Below are 23,640 nucleotides of genomic sequence, written 5' to 3' on the forward strand. Positions count from 1 at the left end.
CTGAGCCGTAGCAGCAGGGAGAGGCGATGTCTTCGGGTGACGGGTGATGTTAACCGTCGAGTGCAAGCAAAATTTTCGCGGTCGTAGGGAATTTTTTGGTAATCCGGATGAAAATTGTCGGAGCCGAAAGGAGGCGCGTCCGCTCGAGACGCGGCCGACGATCGCCTCTCCCTGCTGCTGCGGCTCAGTAGTCGAGCTCTCTAACCATTCAGCCAATGTTTTGGATCGCACTGCTTTCGGCGGACATGGCGGTAGTGGTTCGGTAGATTGGTTGGTTTATGGGGTTTAACGTCCCAAAGCGACTAAGGCTATGAGAGACGCCGTAGTGGAGGGCTCCGGAAATTTCGACCAAAGAACCCCAGGTGGTCGAAATTTCCGGAGCCCTCCACTACGGAGCCCGGAGCCCAATAGTTGCAACTTTATCATCGGCTGGACGGAAGGCATGAGTACTTACAATGTGACCAAGGTATTGCAGCTGATCCTCAAAAGAACTGACATTTAGACGTCTTCACCTTTAGACTCCTTTCCGACAAGCGGTTCAGGACAGCTTCGAGGTTACGCAGGTTCTCTTCATCAGTCTTCCCTGTAACGAGGATGTCATCAATGTATCATGCAACCCCCTTCGAGTCCTTTGAGCATGTCATCCATTGTACTTTGAAAGATTGCAGGAGCGGACGTTATGCCAAATGGGAGGTGGTTGACGACGTACAACCAATCTTGTGTATTTACCGTCAGGTATTTTTTCGACCTTTGATCCATTTCTACCTGTTGGCATGCTCGGTTAAGATCAAGTTTCGAGAACTTCTTTCCTCCCGCAAGGGTAGCAAAAAGGTGTCTGCTCTTGGAAGCGGGTAATGCTCAGTGTATAGGATGATTCATTGTGGCCTTGTAGTCACCGCACAGTTTTATCGAGGCATCTGTTTTGATGACCGGTACTACTGGCGTCACAAATTTGCTGCTGGCTACGGGTGAGATAACACCAAGCTGTTCTAGCTTCGCAAGTTCCTGTTTCACTGCCGTGCGCAATGCAAACGGCACTGTCCTCGCCTTCAAAAATCCGGGCTCTTGATTGACTCTGAAATAAAGAGTAGCTTTCTCACCATTTATCTTGCCCAAGCCCTCGCTGAACAGTGGCGCGTACTTTTGTAGCAGGGCCTGCAGTTTTCCCGACGACTGCTTTGTCGCAGGTGGCAAACTCGTAACGGCGTTCTGCTGCCAGATGCCGGTCCAGTCGAGCTGAATCTTTTGCAGCCATTCCCGTCTCAGAAGCGAGTGTCCGTCTTGCGGCGCCGCGTAGAGTGGTAGAAGCTGTTTTTGTCCGTTCAGGTAGGGCATGTAATGCGATGGCAAGATAACCGTTGGTACTTAAGGGTAACGGAGTGGATTCGAAAAGAAGGCAATGGTAGCAGGATGCAGCAGAAAGTTTGGTGGGCTGATAAGATTAGTTTGTGGGGATATGATGGCCGCAACTGGCAAACGACAGGGTTAATTGGAGATATATGGGAGAGGCCTTTACCCTGCAGTGGGCGTAGCCAGGCTGATGATGATGAGATGATCGACAAGTACCAGGGAGTACAGAGGACAAAATGCATGTCTAGAACGGCCGTACAGCGTGCTCCGGGCCGCTCGGAGCTACGTGCGCGACGCCTAGCGATATAACGCCTGGTTCGATATGACGGAGTGTGGGCATGCGTGGCCAAACTGATAGCGCCGCCTTTCTTTTCGTGGCTCGTAGGCGACCACGGCTTTACCTCCTGCTTTTGTAGTTTGTAGCGCTGATTTGCGCTACCGTCTGCGAAAGGACATACGCGGCAGAGCGCACACCACTGACTTCTTTTTTTTTACTTTCTTTTGTGCGCTTGCAAAGCTCTGGCGAGGAGCAATTCACCGCATCACATACGCGTCGGTGTACTGCATCGTCATCGTGGCTACGAGCCTTATATAAGGGAGCGAGGTTTGGCAAGACTCTAATGTGAGCGGCTTTTCCCTGGAACAAGCAGCCCTAAAGCATTAGCCTTATCGGTAGTGAATTTTATGGTGCGAACCTTCCTAGCTCCATCACGAGAAAAGAGGGCGGCGTGTGTTAGTGTTCATAGATTGTACAAAAGTAGGGTGTACATAAGAGACTGTCCGAGTGGACTCCGTTGCATTGAGTTTGGTTACGGTATATTTGTAGCGGATTATAGGTGGCGCCTGGCGGATTCAAGCGGGTTTTGAGGGGATTACGTTGTAATTTGTTGGAATACAGTGCATAGTGGTCGATTGAAAATTGGTATCATTAAAATTGTGGATATAAGGCACATTATGATAGATTACGGTTGGTTAAAATCTATTGACATTGCATTAACTTTGGAGTATGATGTATTAAGCTATATTACTATGTGTTTTGGGAATCAATTAGATTAGGTGGATTGGTGTAAAACACGGCTGGACTCTTTGGATTGTATTCGACAGGAGTGGATTGTTTGGAATTGCTTTGTTTAGGTTGAAATTTGACTTCAATACTTCAGATTAAACTGGGGTGCAAATGAACAAATAGGTTTGCACTGGAATATGATGCATTTTGTGTGGGGGTGGATTGCAGCTGAATTTGGTGGAACAACAGTGGGTTACATGATGTTGGATCGGGGTGGACTAAGGAATTACGTTTGATTAAGAATGGATTAATGTGGATTTGTGGTTGTAAAATAAGAGTATGCTTTTGCCCACACAGCTCGTAAGAGGGCCTAAGCACCCGCCATAATTTTTACCTACCAGAAAAATTTTAGCGACAGCATGCTGTGCATTATAGCGAAACTGCAGAGTTTACCCGAGGGGGATCAAATTGCTGCAAAATATCAGTGCTAGAAAATTGTTGTTAGTGGGTATATATAGTCAATAGAAATTTAAAAATTCTAAATAAATATAGAAGGAACTGATGTTGCTAGCCGTGGCATCTGCCACCGAAACCTGAAGCACCTGAGCGGTGGCTAGCGGGAATAAAAAGTCAGGCAGAGGGAAAGATAGCGGGCAGCGATAGTAAGAAAGGAGAGGGGTAGGGCGGTATTATACAGGATACTGAAATTGCTAGAAAGTCCCTTTACTGAGTTAGGCACAATATTCACATTAAGCAGGGTAGATCGCCTTTATTATCCCTTGTGAAAATTGCGAACACAGACCTGGGAATAATTCGCAGAAGACATGAATCATCATGAAACAAAGGTGCGGCCAGTACTTGCGACGGCGGCAGCACCGGCGGAAGACGCGACGACGCGGCGGCGTCAGGTGGCCGAGTCTGGCCTCGCGTCGACAGAGGGAGACTAAATCTGGCTTGGGGAACTGCCACTTCCAATCGGACGGAAGACTTCCCAGGTCACCTACATTCATAAAGCTGGCATGGCCATCAACACGGACAACCTCTGCCCCATCTCCGTGACTTCCTGTGTGGGCAAACTCACGGAGATGATGGTACGCGACAGGTTTTCCAAGTTCATATAATCCAAACACCTATCCACAGACAGGCAGGATTTCTCTCAACAAGTCCGCACAATGACAAGGTCGCACTTGCCTTCGATTTGAAGGGAGCATTCGACACCGTTACACGCCAGATCATTCTCGCCCACCTCTCTCAAACTAACTGCGGCGGAAAGACCCTTCAATACATTCGGCAATCTTACATTCGAATCAAGGATAGGCAAAGTGGCCGTTTTCATTTAAGAACCAGCGGCACACCCCAGAAAGCTGTGCTCTCACCCCTGTTATTCAGTCTTACTAAGATGCACCAACCGGCCCAGCTGGGCGCTCTCACCGGTGTGGAACATGCGCCGTACGCCGATGACACCACCCTGTGGGCCACACAGGGCTCCCTCGGAGACATTGAGGCCAACCGGTAGGAGGTGGTGACCATAGTAGACCATTATGCTCGCCGCTGCGGCCTCCAATGCTCCACCCAAAAGATTGAATTTGTGCACATACGCCCCTCACCAAAGTGCACAGCCAAAATTTCATTGTCTCTCGAGACAGGTCCAGTCCCTGAAAATATCGAAATCCGGGGGCTGCACTTCTTTGTGCATCAAGCCAGATGGTCAAAAACAACATTGGCCAAACTCCGTCATGTGGGGGACCAGGTGGGCCACAGGTCCGCCGGGTTTCTAACAAGTGCGGGGGTTACAATGTAAGGATGCGCTGCGGCTGGCGCACGCATTTGTAACCAGTCGGATTCTATGTTCGACTCCATACCTCCACCTGGGGAAGCAATATGAGGATGCACTCGCAGTTATCCTCCACAAAATTATTAAGCGAGCTCTGGACCTCCCCGCGAACATCTCCAACAAGCGCCATCTATGGCTGGGCGTAGTGAACACATTTCGGGAGCTCCGGGAAGCCCACTTACCAATTCACACCACCCTCATAAAAGAGTGCATGCGCATTCCATTCCAGTTGAGAAGCGACCTTCACGTGCGCCCTCTTCCCGCGAACATGAACTATGAGGACTATACTGACCGGCGCCTGGTGTGGGCAGAAGTCCTGGCCCACCACTATGGATCGAAACCCGCCGTACTCTACGTGGATGCCTGCGGCCCCCACCATAGGAGATGATATACGGCCGCAGTCGTCCACCAATCCAAAATAGTGAACGGCCTTACTTTCCAGGCCCGCGACATAAAACACGCGGAGGAGGTCGCCACTGAGTTGGCCGCATCTGATACTACTTCAAAAACAATTATTTCCGACTCGTGAGGGGCCTGTCGGAACGTCGAGCAGGGCTGGTTACCGTACTGAGCCAAACGTCTGCCCTAAAACAGCGTCTACACAGGGGACGCCGCTGATCGACGTATGTTTTGGTCTCCTGCTCACATGGGCCTTGAGGGTAATGAAGCAGCTGAAGCCGCCGCCCGCGTGCTATCTCACCAGACTCCGACCCCGACAATCATGAACTCGAATTTACTCCAGCTTACTCCTTGAAAGTCATTGTTTTACTTTATCAATCTGGCCACGTTCTCCATCCACGCCCGTGTAAAGGTCTTTTCTGCTTCGCCTGTATGGTAATATTTTCTGTGCCTTGCAGGTCTAAAAAACCTCGACCCTTCTTTCTCGGGCAGCTATCCTCACTGTGCGGAGAAGTCTTCGGACAGCAACCGCATGGTGTGGGCCTGCCCCTTCAACCATGCTATCCCCCCTCATCCCAAACCAACCCGGGAGGACTGGCAGGCGAACCTGCTCGGCTGCTCTGATCTGCAGGGCCAACGGGCCTTCGCCGAGCAAGGTCTGGCGGCGGCCAACGCCGTTGAGGACCCAAACTAGGGACCTCCACCTAGTACTTGTTAGGGCTGGCCACCTCTGTGTCAGCTCATGCGTAACTTCCTTAAGTGTATCCGGTCATAAATGTGGATCCATCTCATTTCCTGCCGTTTTGCAAGTGTAATGAAATTAATTCAGGTCAATATGCCTCGTTGGGTGGGAATGGTGTTCACGACGCGTAGTCTGGTAGGCAGTGAGCGGGAGGGTTTGCCGAAGAGAGGCGGAGTAGACCTCTTCGCTATCCTTGCGAATGGGGAAGTAGGCCAGGCAGAATAGAGGAAATCTCGCCTTCAGCTCTAATGGCTTGAAGCTTGGTGGCATTTTAACCGGGTAGGCCAGTGTGAAAATGGTGGGTGAGAATGGTACGCCACGACACTACGGCAGTGCGGTAGGAGATATCTCCGAGCAAGACCTCCGTGTAGGTAGCGATGCGATCAGGGGAGTCAGAGGCAGGAGAACGCGCACGACTCTATGCCACCAAAGTGTTCTATTGCGGACATGTTGCGAGGGTTGCAGTCCACCAAATAATCTTTCAGGTCAGCCTAAATAAGCAACGGAGGGTGAATTTGAATAAGCTGTTGACAGGGGACCCTATTTGCTCTAGGATGCACAACGCAGTAAAAAGCTTTTGAGTAAAGCCTCGTGTGCCTTGCAACGAGTGTCAAGTAGCCATTCTAACGAGAGAAGCAGAGAGGCTGCGGATACTTGGTGTGTTCAGGGGAAGCACGAAAATTCTGTGTGCTTTTTGAGAAAGGTAAAGAAAAGCTTCCAGTCGTCTGGGTTGGGAGCAGGAAAAAACAGCCCAGACCGGAGAATGACGAGCCGGAGAATGGGCGCGATGCCAACTCCGGGCTTGGGAGAAAATAGATTGCAGCCTTCTTGCAATGACCGCAGTTGCTATCATCAGCCTGACCACGCCCACTGCAGGGCAAACGCCTCTCCTGTGTCTCTGCTATTAACCCTGTCCTTTGCCAGCTGCGGCCACCGTATCCGCACAAGCTTCTTAATCTCATCCGCCCAGCTAACTTTCTGCCGTCCCCTGCTACACTTGCATTCTCTTGGGACCCAATCTTTTACGCTTAAGCACCACCGGTTATATCGCCTTCGCATTACATACCCTACCCGAGCCCGTTTCTTCTCTAGAATTCGACTAGGATGTCATTAATTGGCGTTTGTTCACTTACCCAATCTGACCGCTTCCGATCTCTTAATATTATACCTATAATTTTTGTTTCTATAGCTCGGCTCGGTGTCCTTAACTTAAGCTCATCCCTTTTCTCAGCCTCCACGCTTCTTCTCCTTAGTTGAGTACCGGTGAAATGCAGCTTTAACTCCCTCAAGGGAGCGATAGTGGTTTACCGGTCTGAACATGCTTAGTGACCTAAGGAATGCGTCTGAGGTAAAACAAACCGCAGCCATACTACTCGATGTAACAAACCGGGACGTACAGTAAACTCGGCCCCGAAGTCGATGAACGCAGTACCGACGAGCGCTGCAGCCGAAGAGCGTCTCCAAGATTCCATGATCTGCATAAAGTGTTCACTAAAAGAAAAACAATAAACAGGCGGCATTGAAATTGAAGCTAACCGCCGGTAAAATGTGCATAGACAGGCTGCAATGTCAACCGCTGCGCATGTGTATGCCGGCTGGGAAAGCGTTCCTAGTTGTAGAAGCGCGGTAAAAGCGAGACAGGAGCAGCGTTGAATGCGAAACTGCTCTACACGGCCGGTAGAGAGCTCACGGCAGCACTATGAAAAGTTGAATACGGGTCAGTTTTCTTGCTTCATAATGGCCATCCGGTCACGCGCCATGCGTCTGTTACATAACCGCATCCCCGACTTCTATTCTGCTGCCCTGTGCAAGGAGAGCGCAGACGGAAGCCTCTCTGCGTAATCATTTTACAAAGCATTCGAGTTAATACGCACCATTCAATGAAGACGGAAATCAGGCATTACCCGATGGATTTTGGCTAATGCGCTAGTTCCACCGCGGGTTTTAGCTCTATGTGGCTCTAGCTACGCGGAAAGTTGGTGGGAAAAATTAGTATGGGCCGCGAGGTGTCTATTCATTTTGAGTCGAATGCGCTCCTCGAGCATTTAAGCAAGAGTTGCAAGTATTGCGCGTTACGTACGCACATGCTGTGCTGTCTCTTCGTGGTTTCATCCTTACAACTGTGTCGGCGGCTGAAAACAAGAAGGCCGACATGCCAACAAAATCTTTTAACGCCTAAAGGAGGCTCTTCCGCAGTAAACGCCTAGGCCAGGAGCAAAGGACTGCGGTGGAGAGCATGGAAAGAGTTTTCATAGGTACTGATTTGCAGAAAGAGACGTGATGCAACCCGACACCACGCAGCTCGCAAATCCATCTCTGCATAGCTCAACGCCGCCACACCATAGTATCTTTTATGATCAGTACTGTTATATCGTGATCGCAGTGGCAGCCCTTCCCCTGCCATCGCCCTTCTCCCCCACTAGTTGCCTCATCAGGTTGCATTCGGAAGCACCAACCGCCTGCGAGAGGTCATTCTCAAATTCACATTCATAGGTATCTGAGTCCTTATATTAATCCAGGCGCGATCTAGGTTGCCCTTCCCGAGGAGCTTCGCGCGGCCAAGTAATATTTTATCCGCCACCTGCAAGTGACCTTTGATTGCAGGCCATGCCAGTGGTGGTAGAGGTGCGATCCAAACAGCTCTATCTAAGTGTCACCTTCGCGCACTTCTGCGTGCACTCCCAGATCCCCTTTCAGCATGTGGAGAGAGCGGCGCTAGACAAAAAAACAGATGCCCCCGACTCAGCGAGCAAGCTCAGCCGTAGTCCAGCTACAAAGTGCCAGGAAAGGGGGGGGGGGGGGAGGGGGGGGCACTTGGGACTAGCTTTCGCCGGTGGCTAGAGAGAGAATTTGTCGGAGTCAAGGGTTCACAAACAATACAAACGTAATAGATCAAAGAGACCACATAGACAATTATATAATCATTCCTAATAACACAAACCATGGGACTAACAAAACAATGCAAGACGATGCGACAGAAGACAGAGGATACAGTAAAGCAGAGATATTGCACTGAAAGTGCACTAACAGAAAATGAGGCGAACAAAACATAGCACAATTTGTTCACTGGGCACTGCGATATTCCGATGGGTGGAGGACCACGACGGGGCCGTCCCGAAGGCAGTCGTGCGGTGCATCGCTGGTCCGTGGCTGGGCTAGTGGTGCTGATCCGGTAGTCGTACGGGAGCGCTCCCCTTCAACTTAATATGTTGCGCGGGCTGACAGACAGCCCTAAACGTCCTTCAAATATAGGCGAGCACCGTAATTGTTCGTTTGTTCGCGTCAAGGCAGGCGCGCACATAAATGCACTATTAATCGTACAACTGCTCCCTCACCCTCGCGCCGGGAACGCTTCCCCATTCGTAAGGCGAGAAGACATGTTTCCAGATAGTTCGAGTGTATTCTATCCGACCTGTCACTGCCGGCACGCGAGCGGAGTGGAGTAGGTGGAAAGCAGTTGTGGAGGTTGCGCTTCCTTTAGAGGTCTTGACGTCGTCGAGGGGGAGAAGCAGCGACGTGTATGGTGCCCGCGTGTCTTGAATAAAAAAGTTCGCGGTTGTTTGTCCGGTGTACCACTGGCCAAGTAGAGAAGTTGGGAAGGTCCATGCTTCACCGGTATGCAGTGAGTCACCTTTACGGGCGCCAAAAGGCATGCAGTCCGACTAAAATATTGTAAATCATTGGTTCATGTGTCTTCGCTGATGTATTGAATGCGTTTACCAAGGGAGCGGCGAGGGCGACTAAACTTTGACTACATCATGAGTTTTACGACGGGGATCCAAAAGTAAGGCTACACTTTAGTCAACGTAAATATTTTCTGGTGGACGTCATAACTATTGAGGAGAATATTTTACTTACCATCTAGTAGGTTGTAGCTCCAACCGACCATTCACGCCATGCGCGCGCATATATCCACATGTGCCCTATTAACAAACACTGAGATTTTTTTTATAGCAATCTTGTACAATTTCAAGAGAAATGATAAAACCCACACCTGCGGATTGATAATTATTAAGGCTGTCATGAGAAGTGATCGGCGAAAAATCCACGATGACCCGCAGGTGATCCAGAAGGTAACCCCATCTTTACGTTTATCTCACCACACTGCGCGCATCCTTTTCGGATTACTGCACTTCCTAGAAATGCTGTTTTTTCTAATTTTTTTGGCTTGGTTTATAGGGGTTTAACGTCCCGAAGCGACTCAGGCATTGAGGGCCGCCGTAGTGAAGGGCTCCGGAAATTTCGACCAACTGGGATTTTTAACATGCACTGATATTGCCCGAGCAGCTTGATTAGGTTTGTTAGGTCATTATGCGACTGATCGGTGATAAATAATATTGAAAATCTTTATTTATCACCTACACGTAACCCCACCACTTATGCAATACCTCAAAGAGCCGTAAAATCAATAAAACTAAACGAAAGGAACAGGCCCAGTTAAATGCAGAGAATTTGAACTTGCCCCTATGTGATATGCGAAGAGATGGAATATATCTGAGGTGTAATCTCCCTTTCGAAAGAAAAGAGCTGTAGCGACAACAATAGGCATTCGTAACGCGGACAGTGTGAGTGTAAGCGCACAATGTGGGTAGAGTTACCTGCTTTATCTGCTTTATTTGCTTTATTTGGGCGCGGAGTACAGTTCTGGACTGGTAGCAATTTCTTCGGTGTCAAAGAACATGGCCATACTCTGGTGGGAAGAAGGCATCAAGCAATTGTGCAGAGTCGTCGCGAAAATCTCAGTGACGCTTGCAGTGAATACAAGAAAAGTTTGTGGGAATAATGGAGATAGGATGGACATAATGTTGAAAGATATGATTAACTTATGTAAATTATATTAAAAGTTACAAAGTTAATTACCAAATCTACAGTGTATTGCATGGGGCATCAAACTGCCTGAATCTCTATGCTCGACGTTGCTTTGTATCTAATAATTAAGGATATTTCGCTGCCCTTTAGGGTGCACATGAAACGGTAGGATACGTCACCATATATCTAAACCTTCCTGGGGCTGGGGGGTTCGAAATTATCCCGCTCTGGTTGGTTTACCAAGAGATCATTCGTTACGATTTCGCACTGATGGCATTCTCTAAGCAGACTGATATCAAAACATGATCAGCATGTTGCAATGATCCCGCATGTGGCATAAAACAATCCTACCTAAGGGAGAGCTACTGTGTGCGAGGTCCTTTTTCGATATCGTAGTGATCGATCCTGCTAGCTTTTTTTTTCTGTAAGAGCGCAGAAGGAATCATAGCATTGTTTCACAATCACGTCACGGTAACCATAAAATGTTTATTCTCTCTCTCTCTCAAATACTGGATCTCAGCCACAAAATGTGACTGAACTCCCGACTAAACGTTGACGGCTGGGAATGAGCCGGGGCTCCAGTACTTCACTGTACGCGCAGAAAGGAAAATAATTTGCGCGAAAAATCTCGCTACGAGCGGCTGCGCTGACAGTGACAGAGCCGCCTTTGCTCTAACTTCTTCATCGGTTTCGGATGTGTTGATGGAAAATATCTCTTGCTCACCACATTACCAAGGTCGCCGGTTGAGTACGGAAAGAGCCATGCTCCTGGGAGAACAGGCAGGCGCATTCTCCTTCAGATTCCTTGAAGAAAAATGTATTGTTTCTATTTATGCATCGGGTGCTAAGCAGATGCTTGGCTTTAACCTGATAGGCCTTGCAAAGCAGCGATATTGAAGCCGGAAAACTTTAACCTTGATGACCGGCGCGGCCGCTATAATGGATTTGTTTTCGTACGCTGGGTAACAATGTCGTGAAGAAAATGATGCCAGAAAAGCAAAGTCTGAAAGAACTTAAAAAAATGCAGAGTGTTGACCCATCATCTAAGCAACGCCGATCATTTTACGCGTCTGAAATACACGAAATTAAAGAAGTGCATAATGTTTCGAATATGGTATGAGAGAAATATGGTGTCTCTCCACAGCATGCTACTCATATTCTCCACTTTCACGCACGATATACTCATCCGCACTGCACTATAAATCCCTACAGCACACAGCACAAGGAAAACAAAATCTACCTATCGGGTGGGGAAGGAACAGCTCAAAACAAAAATACTGAAGTAGCATTCCGACACGGTGAACACATTTCTAGGGATCATTTTGGACCATAAGTATGAGAGAGAATTCGCGATTTTAATTGGCCGCAAGAAAGCATTCACATTGAAATGAAGTTTAGATCATCTTTGAAACAAAATTTATTTCACGGCATGCTGCGATAAAACATCTGATAGGCGGTGTTCACTTCGGATATTTTGTTAATCTTGTAGTGGTGGCCGAAATGCGAGTCTGTGGTGACGCCCATCGCACTGGATAAATTTCGCTCTGTTTATGAAACTTTTGGCGGCAAACAGGTCGAAAGAGAGACAGTCAAACGGCCTGACGGTTAGTGCCTGATTGTTGCTTTAGTTAAGCCTGCACCTATATCGATGGTGAATTGACAGTAGGAAATGGTATTAAGTAAATCTGAATAGATATCGCGGATCATATCCCTCACAGTATGACATTTCCCTCGCGGGAAGTATGTTTCTCTGCGGAAACTGTGAACGGAGGAGGGTTTTCAGTGTGTTGTACGCCATTTGTGCACAAGCGTCCCAATGAAAGGCAACTGCCCCATTCCAGCATATTTTTCCGCCAAATGATGAAGAGGTGTTTTGCTCAAGCGACAGCACGGAAAACTCCTCAGATCTTAAGTATTTCACCCACTATGTTCCAGTGTGAAGCCAACTTGAAATGAGTTCCGAGAGAATCCGTTCCCGCAAGAGAGTCATATGCCTGAGCCTGCTGTGCATCGTGGTTATGCTGTTGACTGTGAGGCCGCGGCTCGTGCCTTCTCGCCTATGTCTTCCTGGCATTGAAATGGATGGCAGTACGCGGTGCTTCGTTTCTGCAAAAGTGGAGGCAGGTGCTAAGATCTTTGCTATCTTAAAGCAAGTGAAAACGAAGCTCAACGGCCTTGCTAAGGCTAATACCACGAAAGCTCAAGAGGATACGAAGCTTAGTGCTTCCTCAAGCAAGAGACCAGGTCTCAGGTAAGTGACGGCCTAAGGTGCCCACCGAAACGAAGCTTGAGAATGAAAAGAAGGGTCCACCGTTCTCAATACCCGTGTCGCATACCTACTCAATATTTCATTAGAATATCGTATGCCATTACAAACTACAATCTTCAGCACTTTCTGCTGCCTCTAGTCGACACTTCTCAATGACTTCAATGCCATTTAATAACTGATGTCGACCTTTAGGTATTAGATCTGTTCATAGAATTGATGGCTACTTCTAAGCATTGTTTGGAAAGAGCATTTTTCCCCGAGAAATACATGGCTTTAATACCTTAACGCAAACATTCTTCCGGTGCATTCCTGCCACTTTGTGGATAATCCACTTTGCGGTTGTCCTTTTCTTGCGCTTTTATCTTTGCTGTACTCTCAAATTTTTCCTCTGGTGAACCAAGCGGTGCTCCCGTACGCACGACGGATAACGGAGAAATGAAATGTCGGAGAGTAAACACACACTGTAAGGAGTTTCACAGAGAGATACAGCGGGTCTACACTATTGTCGGTTTGGAGGGCATCACTCAGTAGACGAGTGTACTGTACCCTAGTCCTGCCAACGAGGCCGATGGCAATGACGTTTCTAGAGGCGACGCTGCTTACACTGGTTTCGCGCTGCATGCTGCAGCTACTCCTACGCCTTTTGTGAGGATGCATAAGTGCTAACGGTTGTTTATTCCTCTGCTCAAGGTGATAAAGTGGCGCGGAGTTTTGGGTACACAAGCCTATTTTTTGCGAAGGGAAGGTGAGCTTTGTTTTTCGATGAAACACAAAAGTCATATTTCATGTTGCGTTTCTTTTGGCATGATTGTAGACTTTAGAGTTTGACACTTTAGTAGGGGTAATACAATCAATTAGAAGTGCTCAAGATGTTATTGCAGTACGACGTCCCGAAGTAAAATTGTCTGGGCGACCTCTTATCAGAAATGCATAAGTGTGCAAGCTTCGTAAATGAGCAGGGAAATGTAGACAAAATAAAACTTACTAGTAGAATTTCCGGCAAGCAGTAAGTTTTTCAAAACCTAGCGAGGAGAGAATTATGCACACCTGAGAAGAAGTCATCAGGTGGCAGTAAGAGCACGACAGGAAAAAAATATAAAACTAAAACTTATACAAATGCGGTAGAGGTAAATGCAAATCACAGAAAGCGGTGAAATGAAGACATTCAAAATGAGGAGAAATTATGCCCGCCCGCCGTTAGAGTGTCGAGCAAAAAGAGGAGATTAGGGCACGTCAGGCATGGCTTAAAGCTGAATCAGTTGACATGGATGGTTTTTAGTAAGATGGGGAATGCTGGCTGTGATACAGGTAATTTAACAGTTAAGACTGATCAGTGGAAGTCTTTTATTGGAAAAGTGCACTTTTTCACATTATTAGTATTCGCCTTGGTATTATCATATCAATTTTGCAGAGAACTGGTTGTTGATATCGTCAAGAAAAGATGGGGAGAAACAAAACAAGTTTAACATCCTAACCGGCAGCATTCATCATAAGGCGTAACTGGAGATTAATGATGTGTTTATTTTCAGAACGTTTAGGTCGGAGTAATTATGTCAAGCAAACGCTGCGTATGGGGCAAAATATAAAACTCGGAACCTTGATTCTGCAGAAGAGAAATACATCGCAAATGACTTGCATAAATATTACCTCATGATGATACGCAATAACAAGGAGACTTTTAACGAAAACGTACTGGACATACTTGAGAATACGGCGCGTAATATAATCTGTAATCTTAATTAATAGTTTTTTCCCAAAATAAATTTTTTTGCCAATAGATATAGTGCCCAAGGTAAATTTTAGATTAGTGTCAAATATGCTACCGAAAAATATAGAGGATTCCTAAGGATGGGTGACTTGTTCTCCCATCTAAATATTCGATATTGTGAGTTTACGAAGCTTATTGAAATGTCATATAACAATCTGGCCTCATATCGGCGAAATATTTGTCGGGGCCCCAATTTCAGGACTCCGCTCTCTTCCGCAAGCCTCTTGGCTCGTCTAACCAAGAATATCTGGTTCTCTAAAGTTTTAGCTAGTGCTAGCAGTGCCTACCACTGATTTTAATTGGATTGGTTATGTGACGTTTTGTTGTGCGATTTAGAGTTTTGGTCAAAAGTCTTAAGGCCATAGCCTACAGCTGCAGCTAAATGAATATTCTTAGAATGCTCCGTGTAGCAGATCATTTAAGGCTTAAGTCAAGCAAGAAGCTTCTCTCCCTCAAGTGGAAATCTTTTGCTAGCATTTCAAGGACATTCGGTCTTTAATAGCTGTCTCATGCGGACCAAGCGAAAAGCTGTAGTAGTGGTGGCAGTTTGGAGCTCTTCCTCCCTTTCGGCCACACAGAGCTTGGCTGACCATATTGTGATATCATTTGTATAAAAGATTTTTTCTTAAGTCGTGGAGGGGTTGGAATTTTCTGGGCAGACCGATAATGGCGATATCGAAGGATATTGGTTGAACTACAGCCACTTAGAGGTGCCTTTATTCGGAGGCTCTAAACTTACGGTTTCCAGTTTTTGGAGGTTTAGCTTCGCATTCCTTTCGCTTAGGAAGATTCGTACGTAAATTACGTTTGCTTCCCGCAGTTTATGTTTGCTAGTCCTTCCAAGATTTCTTGGTGGCTCGCGTTGTCAAAAGTCTCTTTGAGATCTACAGCTAGGACAACCTGTTCTCCTGCATGTGGGATGTTAACGACTTCTTGTTCATTTAACTGGGCGAGGATATCCTTGGTGGAGAATTTGCTCGCAAGCCATGCAGGGTGCTCGGGGTCTGCCCACTCTTGCTCAGGAATTGTTGCAGTCTGATTGTCACTGCTCTCTCGAAGACGTTTCCTAAGCAGGATGTAAATGTGCCTAGTACATGAACCAACTAGCAAGAATGACCTAGGATAATTTATGCTAATCTTTAGATAGGATCCTGGGCAGAACGAGAATATGACGAATTTAACATGAAGAATTTAATGCAAAAAGAGACCCACACGTTACCACAAGTGAAAGCCAACTAAAACTCACTGGAAAGACTACCAGCGACCTTCCCGGTCCAAGACGAAGACATCCCTCAGGACACAAAAATTAAATTTTGCGGGGACTTTACCCCTATACATCCTTCTGAAGAAAATTAAAACTCGACCGGAAATTTAGAGTAAGACGAGCGCATCACGACAGAAGAAGTCTGAACGGGAATAGCAAGCTCGACGCGCTACACAGCTGCAGGGGTTCATTCCATATCTAACGCCACCACTGGAATCATGAGCGACACAGCCGCACTTGCCCTCACATTATTCATAAATGACCACTGGAACAAGGGCACCACACTTGAAGAGCGGAAGCACACCAAAATAATCATGATAGCCATGCCCGACAAGGAACTAACGATTGAAAACTTAAGACCAATTCTGCTGAGATGCTGCTTAGTAACAATGTTTTAGCTCATTATACTTTAATTTTGATGCGTGCGAAATATCATGAGGCTAGTTTTTTTCGTGCTAGATTGAAATTTGACTTGACACTGTAAATGAATCTGCACAAAGTGCCTGTTTTTTATTACGGATGCTAAAATGTTAAGCCGAGTTATTATTGTCTTACCTGTACGATCCGTGTTAATTGCACAGATTCTGTTGGTGAGGCATGAAGAAGAGAAAGCGTTTCTTGAAACTGGAGAACTTCTTATATGGTTGGTACGACAACTGCCCAAAAAGACTAAGGCAAATCCAAAGTAGCCGAGGGATTCTAATTTTTGTAGGTATAGTATCGTTAATTAAGTCAAATAGTTTCTTGAATCTAAAAAATACATCAGTTGAAAACAATCCATTCCCTGGAAATTGTTTATTTCTGTATAGGAATACAATTTCTCCGCTCTTTGGACAAAGGAGGGTGCAAGCTAAATTGGAGATCTGCTAACATCTTTAATTTATGGAGATCATTCATTAGACGGTCAACGATTCGATTCGCTATTCCTTTACTAGAAATGGCGCGAATTGGATCTCAGTAGTAAGATACCATTTCTTGTTCGACAAGAAAACACGGCCGCGGTCACTGAGAATTTCTCGAGGAGCGACGTGATGCAGGACGAAGGGATGAAGAAGGAAGAAGGCGACGTAGCGAGCAGTAGCCGCATGTAGGGCAGCGGTCTCAGCATACCGACTGAGGTGGTCCACGGCGACTATAATCCATCGATTCCCAGCGGCCGTGAAGGGGAGCGGCCCATATAGGTCGATCCCCACACGATCGAAAGGGCGAGCCGGGATCGGTAATGGCTGTAACGGGGCACTCGAGGGGCGAGGTGGCGACTTCCGCTGCTGACAGGCTGTGCAGGAGCGAATGTAGTAACCAACGAAGTTTTACATGCCCCGCCAGTAATACCTCTGGTGTAGTCGGTCGTAGGTTTTTAGCGAGCCAGCGTGAGCGCTCTGAGGGTCGGCATGGTAGTGCGCACAGATCTCAGACCGAAGACGTCGGGGTATCACGAGGAGCCACTTTCGGCCGTCCGGACGATAGTTGCGGCGGTACAGGAGATCATCGCGGATGGAAAAATGGGAAGCTTGGCGGCGAAGGGCCCGAGGTATGGAGGACGTAGAGTGTGCACGAAGGATATCGAGCAAGGATGAAATCCATGGATCCTGGCATTGTCGATTGGGGAAGTCACTACTATAGTAGGGAATGAGATATGATGGAAGAGGACGCAGGAGAGGGCAGTGGCGATTGTGACAAGGTGTCGGCGTCGGAGTGTTTGCGGCCCGGCCGGTAAACTACCGTAACATCGAATTCCTGAAGACGGAGCGCCCAGCGGCCAAGGCGTCCTGAGCGATATTTGAGTGAGGCCAACCAGAACAAAGCTTGCTGATCAGTAGCGACGGTGAACAGGCGGCCATATAAGTATGGGTGGAATTTTGTGAGAGCCCACACTACGGCCAGGCACTCCTTTTCAGTCACGGTGTAGTTCGGCTCTGCTTTGGCTCGGGCATGGCTGGCGTACGTAACAACGTATTCAGAAAATTCGGGCTTCCGCTTGGCCAGGGCAGCACCGAGGCCGATTCAGCTTGCGTCGGTGTGCACCTCAGTAGGAGCACTGGGGTCATAGTGCCGAAGAATATGGGGGTGAAGTTAGAAGACGACGAAGCGCAGTAAAAGATTCATCGCAGGCAGAGTCCCACGTAGACAGGTCGGCGGGACCATTGAGGAGTTTCGTAAGGGGCGCGAAGATAGCGGCGAAATTAGGGACAAAGCGCCGAAAATAGGAGCAGAGACCCACAATTCGGCGCACCTGTTTCGTAGAGGTAGGTTTAGGGAAATCAGCCATAGCAGGGAGTTTGTCAGGATCAAACAGGACGCAAGTTTGAATTCGAGGTGGCCGAGTATTCTCAGTTGCCGGGCACCAAAGTGACATTTCTTGAGGTTAAGTTGAAGGCGAGCTCTGGTGAGGCAGCTCTATATCTGGCGCAAGCGTTTGAGATGCGCGGAATATCGGGCGAAAACACAACATCATCTTAAGAGCAGAGTCAAACGTTCCACTTGAGACCGCGCGAATCATTCGTTCGAACGTGGCCGGAGCGTTACAGAGACCGAACTGCATTACGGTGAATTCATACAGGCCAACAGGGGCAACGAATGCCGTTATAGGACGGTCGATCTCAGACATCGGGACTTGCCAATAGCCGGAATGGAGATCCAGACAGGAGAATAACTCGGCGCCTTGCAAGCAGTCAAGGGCGTCGTCAATGCGGGGTAGCGGGTAGACGTCTTTGCGCGTAATTTTGTTAAGGCGGTGATAGTCCACGCAAAATCGTATCGAGCCATCCTTCTTTTTCACCAGGACAACTGGGGATGACCAAGGACTGGCAGATGGCTGAATAATGCCGGGTTGTAGCATGTCGTCCACTTGCTCAGCGATGAGGTGGCGCTCGGGAAGTTACACACGGTAGGGGCGCTGGCGGAGAGGGGTATGTGTACCGGTTTGAATGTGGTGCTCGACAGCGGTCGCATGGCGCAAAGAGGACTGGTGGTCAAACGAGCGAAACTGGTTGAGCAGGGCAAGAAGCTGCGCGCGTTGAGCTGTGTTGAGGGCGGAGTGAATAGAGCGATCGAAAATGTCCGAAGGCAGTGAGTGATCGGGAGTAGCGCTACGTGGGTGAGGGCAGCGAGGTCGGGACTGGAGGAGGGCACATAGGTGTTCAAGGAAAAGATCAAGTCAGCGGTTGCAAAATCACCAAGGCACTCGCCACGGAGCATGTATTCCTGCATTATAATAGGGCGGTAGATCGTGATCGTCAACATTTGGGTGCTAATTTCTCTTTGGATCGGAAATCTTAACCGCAATTTTTAGGGGTACAATTCGGCTGTTTACTTATCTCAGCGTTTTCTTTTCGCTCATTTGCTTGTAGTTTATCAATATATTATTGCATTATTCCTTCCCACGATTCAGTGTGCCGCTCCCCTACGTCGAGGGGCTGTAATACGCTCGTAGGCTTACTGCTCACACTTTTACTATTACGTTCTCTTTTTTCAGTTCTATGCAGAAACACAATCACGTTGGTGTTCGCCATCTGTGCGGATAACTTTGATCTCGGCATGACTGCTGTCAAATCTGCTGTGGCTTACTCCTCGTCCCCGATACGCATAGTCATCTTTGCAGACAGGAACAATTTTCACAAGGTTAAGAAAGCGGTGAGTATGGGCAGACAGCTAATGTCTCGGTAAATGAATAAGCAATTCTCGGAATAGCCTTACGACCGTATAAAAGGTAAAAGAGATTTTGAAACACATTTATTTTTCTGAACTATATGACACTTCCTGGATGTCTAAAAATGGCGTAATGATGCGTTTCTTCGCCAGTATATATAAGCAATGAAAAGCCCTGGCTAGATATATTGTCATATACCTACGTACAGGAACGCTTCACGGGAACAATACAAACTAGATGTTTTAAGGCGGAAGCCTTTAATGCCTCATACTGTCGTTAGCAGACGCGTCGGCAGCCGTGTCGACAGACGCGTCGGCATGATTGTCGACAGACGCGTCGGCAGCCGTCTCGACAGGCGCGTCGGCAGAAGTTTCAACAGACGCGTCGGCAGCCGTGTCGACAGACGCGTCGTCAGATTCGTCCGCCTTTCGGCGTCACTGCTTAAAAGGCCCAAGGTTCCAGCATGAATAAAGGCGCATCTAGTGAATGCATGGGCTTCATAAATACAATAAAAGGAGTAAAGTCCAGAAAAGGAAAAAATAAGAAATAAAAATAAGAAAATAAACAAAAATGAAAACAAAAAAAAATATTATGTGGAAATAAAAATAAAAAACAATAAAGTTAAGTAAAGGAGCAATAAATAAAAACAAAATATGAAAAATAAAAAACTAAATAAAAACAAACAGTGGCCAGGAAACCCTTTCGCCATGCGGCACTTTAGAGAGCCAAAGTACCCCTGAATTTTTCACCCTCGCGCACAGTCTATGTGCGCGCTCTTACTTTCCACACAAGGCGCCATCTTCCGGCGTTCGTGGACGAGTGGACTGCGGGGGGCGCGCGCCAGACGTACAACGCGTCCAGTGTTGACATGTTCTTTGCTTCAGTCGTTGATGAGCGCCATGACCTACCGTAGATGGTTGTGTGTTTACATCACGACTTACATTTTCCCTCTGCCAGACCTACTACTGTTATCTGATGCCATTGTTACTGCTTAAGTTCACATTCGAGGGTAGTCGACCAGGTAGGCTACGGACTTCAAGCCGGTACTTACAGAAATTACTGTCAGGGATTACAGTACTGGTACTTACTGGTACTTACTGTCAGGGATTAAATAGGGCCTTCGCTCCGAGGAGGAAGGCCCTTCCGGGGCCTTCCTCCTCGGAGCGAAGGCCCTATTTAATCCCTTGCCAGTGATGAACGCTTTGCCCAGACGAAGACAAGTCCCCTTGTCGAAACGTTGGCTCAAGCAACCTGAGGTTTTCTCCTCCCTTGTTCATTTTGCGATCGCCAAGGACCATCTACCACACCCTCTCTCTACCATGCACTCCTGTTTATGTATGGAGCAGGGCGCCCAGCATCGCTGGCTGCTTTCGCTCCTCTACGTCTAAATAGTGCTAGCTCAATTTAATCGCCCTTAAAGAGGCGTTTTCTGGTGTTCTAACCTTCATCAGCATCTGCAGAATACAGCCGTTGGCGACATATCTGACTCTATGGCTCTCTCGACTGAGAGGTGCAGTCGCACGGGAGTGACGGCAGCCGTAATACTACCGATCAGAAGTCTCGATTGAATGGTTTAAAGCTGAGGGAGACTAGGATATTCAGTGGGCAGTTCGTGAGCCTGGCAGTGAGGGGCTGCGGATCTTTTAAAGTGCTTTACAGTATCCGAAAACGAAGCTCCTAAGAACAATGCTGGTTTGCCATTAATGAAAGCTGAAAGCATTTCTTGTCTAGACATTTCTAAGATCTGCAGCTGCAAACACAGTGCGTAGCAGCGCTGCCGTTCAAATATAATTCGCCGCATGCTACCTGGGACACCAGGGCATTTGTGATTTTGCTTCACTCCACTTTGCCAGGTCTCTTAGTAGAACTGAAGACGCACATGTTACCCACATTACCGAACTCTCCTCTCGGCACCGAAATTGACTATTCTATGGCGGCTTTGTCTGGAGAGGAGCAATATCATACGATGTGCGCAGCTGTCGGATTGAAGTCGAAGGAAATGAGGTCGTTGATAAAGAAGCACTTGTTAGGCATCGCTCAGCTGACCCTCTAATATCTGGTTGCTTAGCAGCTGGGAAAGAAAACAACGATGACGATAAGGTTTCAGTATTCTTACTTCTCTTGGTGATGTTTCTTTTCTGTGAGTGGGCACATTTTTTTTCCGCTCTATCGGCTGTGCTGACTGTATCTTTTTATTCTATGTCCGCCTTCGTGGCGAATTCGGACCCTTCTTCACATGACTTAAGTGCTCATCGTGGCCCGCCAGTGTGCTTAAAAGGGTCCACGTCGATGTCCGGTCAACGGCTTTCCCAAAAAGAAACAAGGAAAGATGGCGTACCATATTTCGGCCGTGCTCTGCGCAGAGGCTTTTCGTGCCGGTAAGAGCCCTACATTTCTGGCCTGCGTTTATATTGGGGAACGATTTGTTCGATGATATTGATCGCTTCTCATGTTTCCAAGTGTACCAGAGAATATAAACTCCGTAGATTGGTTAGACCCTCTTTCTAGGCCAGCCTCTGCGTTCATCTCCTGAGAACATAGCAGCATTTCTCCTAAAATAGGCCTAAAGATTGTACTTTTTTGAAGAATATTACTCCCGCCACTCATTGCGAACTGTTGAGGATAGCACTAAGATATAATAAACCACTTTCAACATATGAACATTGAAGAGACGACGAAGTGGCGACGCGGAACAAGAAGCTCGCCATCTGCGTGCTCACGCACCAAGGTCTGGTCGACTCATCTTCTTATATACAAGCTGTAATAACGTGGATGAGGTGTTGAGTCGATGACCATCGATGCCTCTCGACATTGCGGGAGCCGCACTCGCTGGACTGACCCCGTTTACCGTGAAAATAACCCAGAATGACGACGCCCATCAGCCTGGAGCAGCATCGCGCACTTGGCAGCACTACCACGAGCCGCGGACTTTTTCAGGATTTACCAGAGAGTGAGCAATTACAGCTGCTAGGATACCACAGTCATGCTGGCCAATGCTGTTTTTGCTCTGAGCGGTACCGCGTTGACAAGAATTGCAAACTATGAACCGTCCGTAACGAGTTGGTATCGGAACTGCTTCGAGATCTGGAACCGCTTCGCGAATTCAATTGCAAAAAGGAAATACGCTCAGAAGACCTTGCTCCAGAAAGCGGAAGAGCCTGGTGACACGTGCGTCACCTACTTATAAAGGGAGTTGAATCCACGGATGTACAAAGAGAGAATTGGCCATCTAAATGGGATGGCACAAAAGATATAGTTTTCTTATTTCTGAACTTGGACTCTGCCCCGTAAGTCATTATGTATTTCTGAAAATTTGAAGGGTTTAAGCGACGCCGCATTGCTCCCAAGGTAGGCCGATTTTGTAACGTCACCGCCACCAAAAGCGTGGATTCCCACGAGCCTGTGAATGCTGTGAACATTCCTGATGTCATTAGTCAAACTGATTGCGATGAAATTCCACGGCAGCAACACCTAATGCGCCGCAGTGAAGTTTCGTTTTTTGCGGGAATCTCTTTCAAATCAAATGAAATCAAATCAAAAATTTATTTTCAACATTGATACAATGTTGATGGCTTCCGTCACAAAAAGCTGTGAGGACAGCTTGACTAGGTCAGGGAACCATTTTGGCAGCAGCGACTTCATATACACTTCTATAATTCAAATACAAATGAAATGTGCAACAGAATGCATACATTGTCCTACTTACTGAGTACAATAGTTAAAATGCAAGTGAATATTGTAATGGAATACACGGACTTCATTCATCAACTTAACTACGCCACAAAAGAACTATGTGCACTACAATAAAACTACGCAACAAACGAATAAAAATTAGTATCATAAAGCGTTTTACACGTGAGATCCCGATGAGAAGGCAAACACACACACTCACTCTGTATGCCCAATTTCACAATTACCACTCAAAATCATAAAACAGTCAGAACATTGCCCAGAAACAAACATGCTGCGCAATGCGGTGCGCGTTAGGGCAATGGAACCAGAAAATTGTGTTTTAATCTTGTTTAATAGAAATGGTACGTTGTACGTTAATGTTTGCAGAAGATAATTAGTGCGTGGCCGCGGTACAAACCATTCCTCAGACGACCTGGTTCGATATGTGCGAGTTTGCAAAGTAAGAGTACACAGCTCCTTCAGGAACGGCTGGTAAGATACACTTGAGAAGTACAGCAGGTATAGTAGACGGTAATCGTAAATCTGTTGTATACTGACCAACTTGAACTGAGTAAAGAGGTCATGAGTGTGTTGAAAGTATGAAACATTAGCAATGCAACGAACAGCTTTCTTTTCGAGCCTATGTAGTATAGTTATGTTTTTTTTAGTAGTCGTGGCCCAAATTAACGTGCAGTAGTTAATGTGGGACCGAAAGACGGAGTGAAAAACTTGAAGTTTAATGTTAGTTGGAAAAATATCTCGAGATCGACGTATTAAGCCAACAGCGGAAGAGAGGTTTTTCACCAGTTGCTGTATATGCGCATCCCAAGTCATACGGTGCGATAGTACCACTCCTAAAACCTTGTGCTCTTTGACTA

At 47.2% G+C, this 23,640-nt stretch overlaps 1 protein-coding gene across 1 annotated transcript in view; it reads left to right on the plus strand.

The window, feature by feature from the left end:
• The first annotated feature begins 12,092 nt into the window (after window positions 1-12,092).
• Window positions 12,093-23,640, plus strand: part of LOC149328509 (glucoside xylosyltransferase 1-like) — a 33,511-nt gene continuing 21,963 nt past the window's right edge. Inside the window, exons 1-3 of the mRNA XM_089560244.1 lie at window positions 12,093-12,391; window positions 18,927-19,074; window positions 21,337-21,468. Of these exons, the coding sequence (XP_089416370.1) occupies window positions 12,093-12,391; window positions 18,927-19,074; window positions 21,337-21,468 (579 nt within the window). The remainder of the gene's footprint in view (window positions 12,392-18,926; window positions 19,075-21,336; window positions 21,469-23,640) is intronic.

The sequence above is a fragment of the Amblyomma mixtum genome, chromosome 9 (genome assembly GCF_055824585.1).
Source record: "Amblyomma mixtum isolate Tamu chromosome 9, ASM5582458v1, whole genome shotgun sequence".
Taxonomy (NCBI): domain Eukaryota; kingdom Metazoa; phylum Arthropoda; class Arachnida; order Ixodida; family Ixodidae; genus Amblyomma; species Amblyomma mixtum.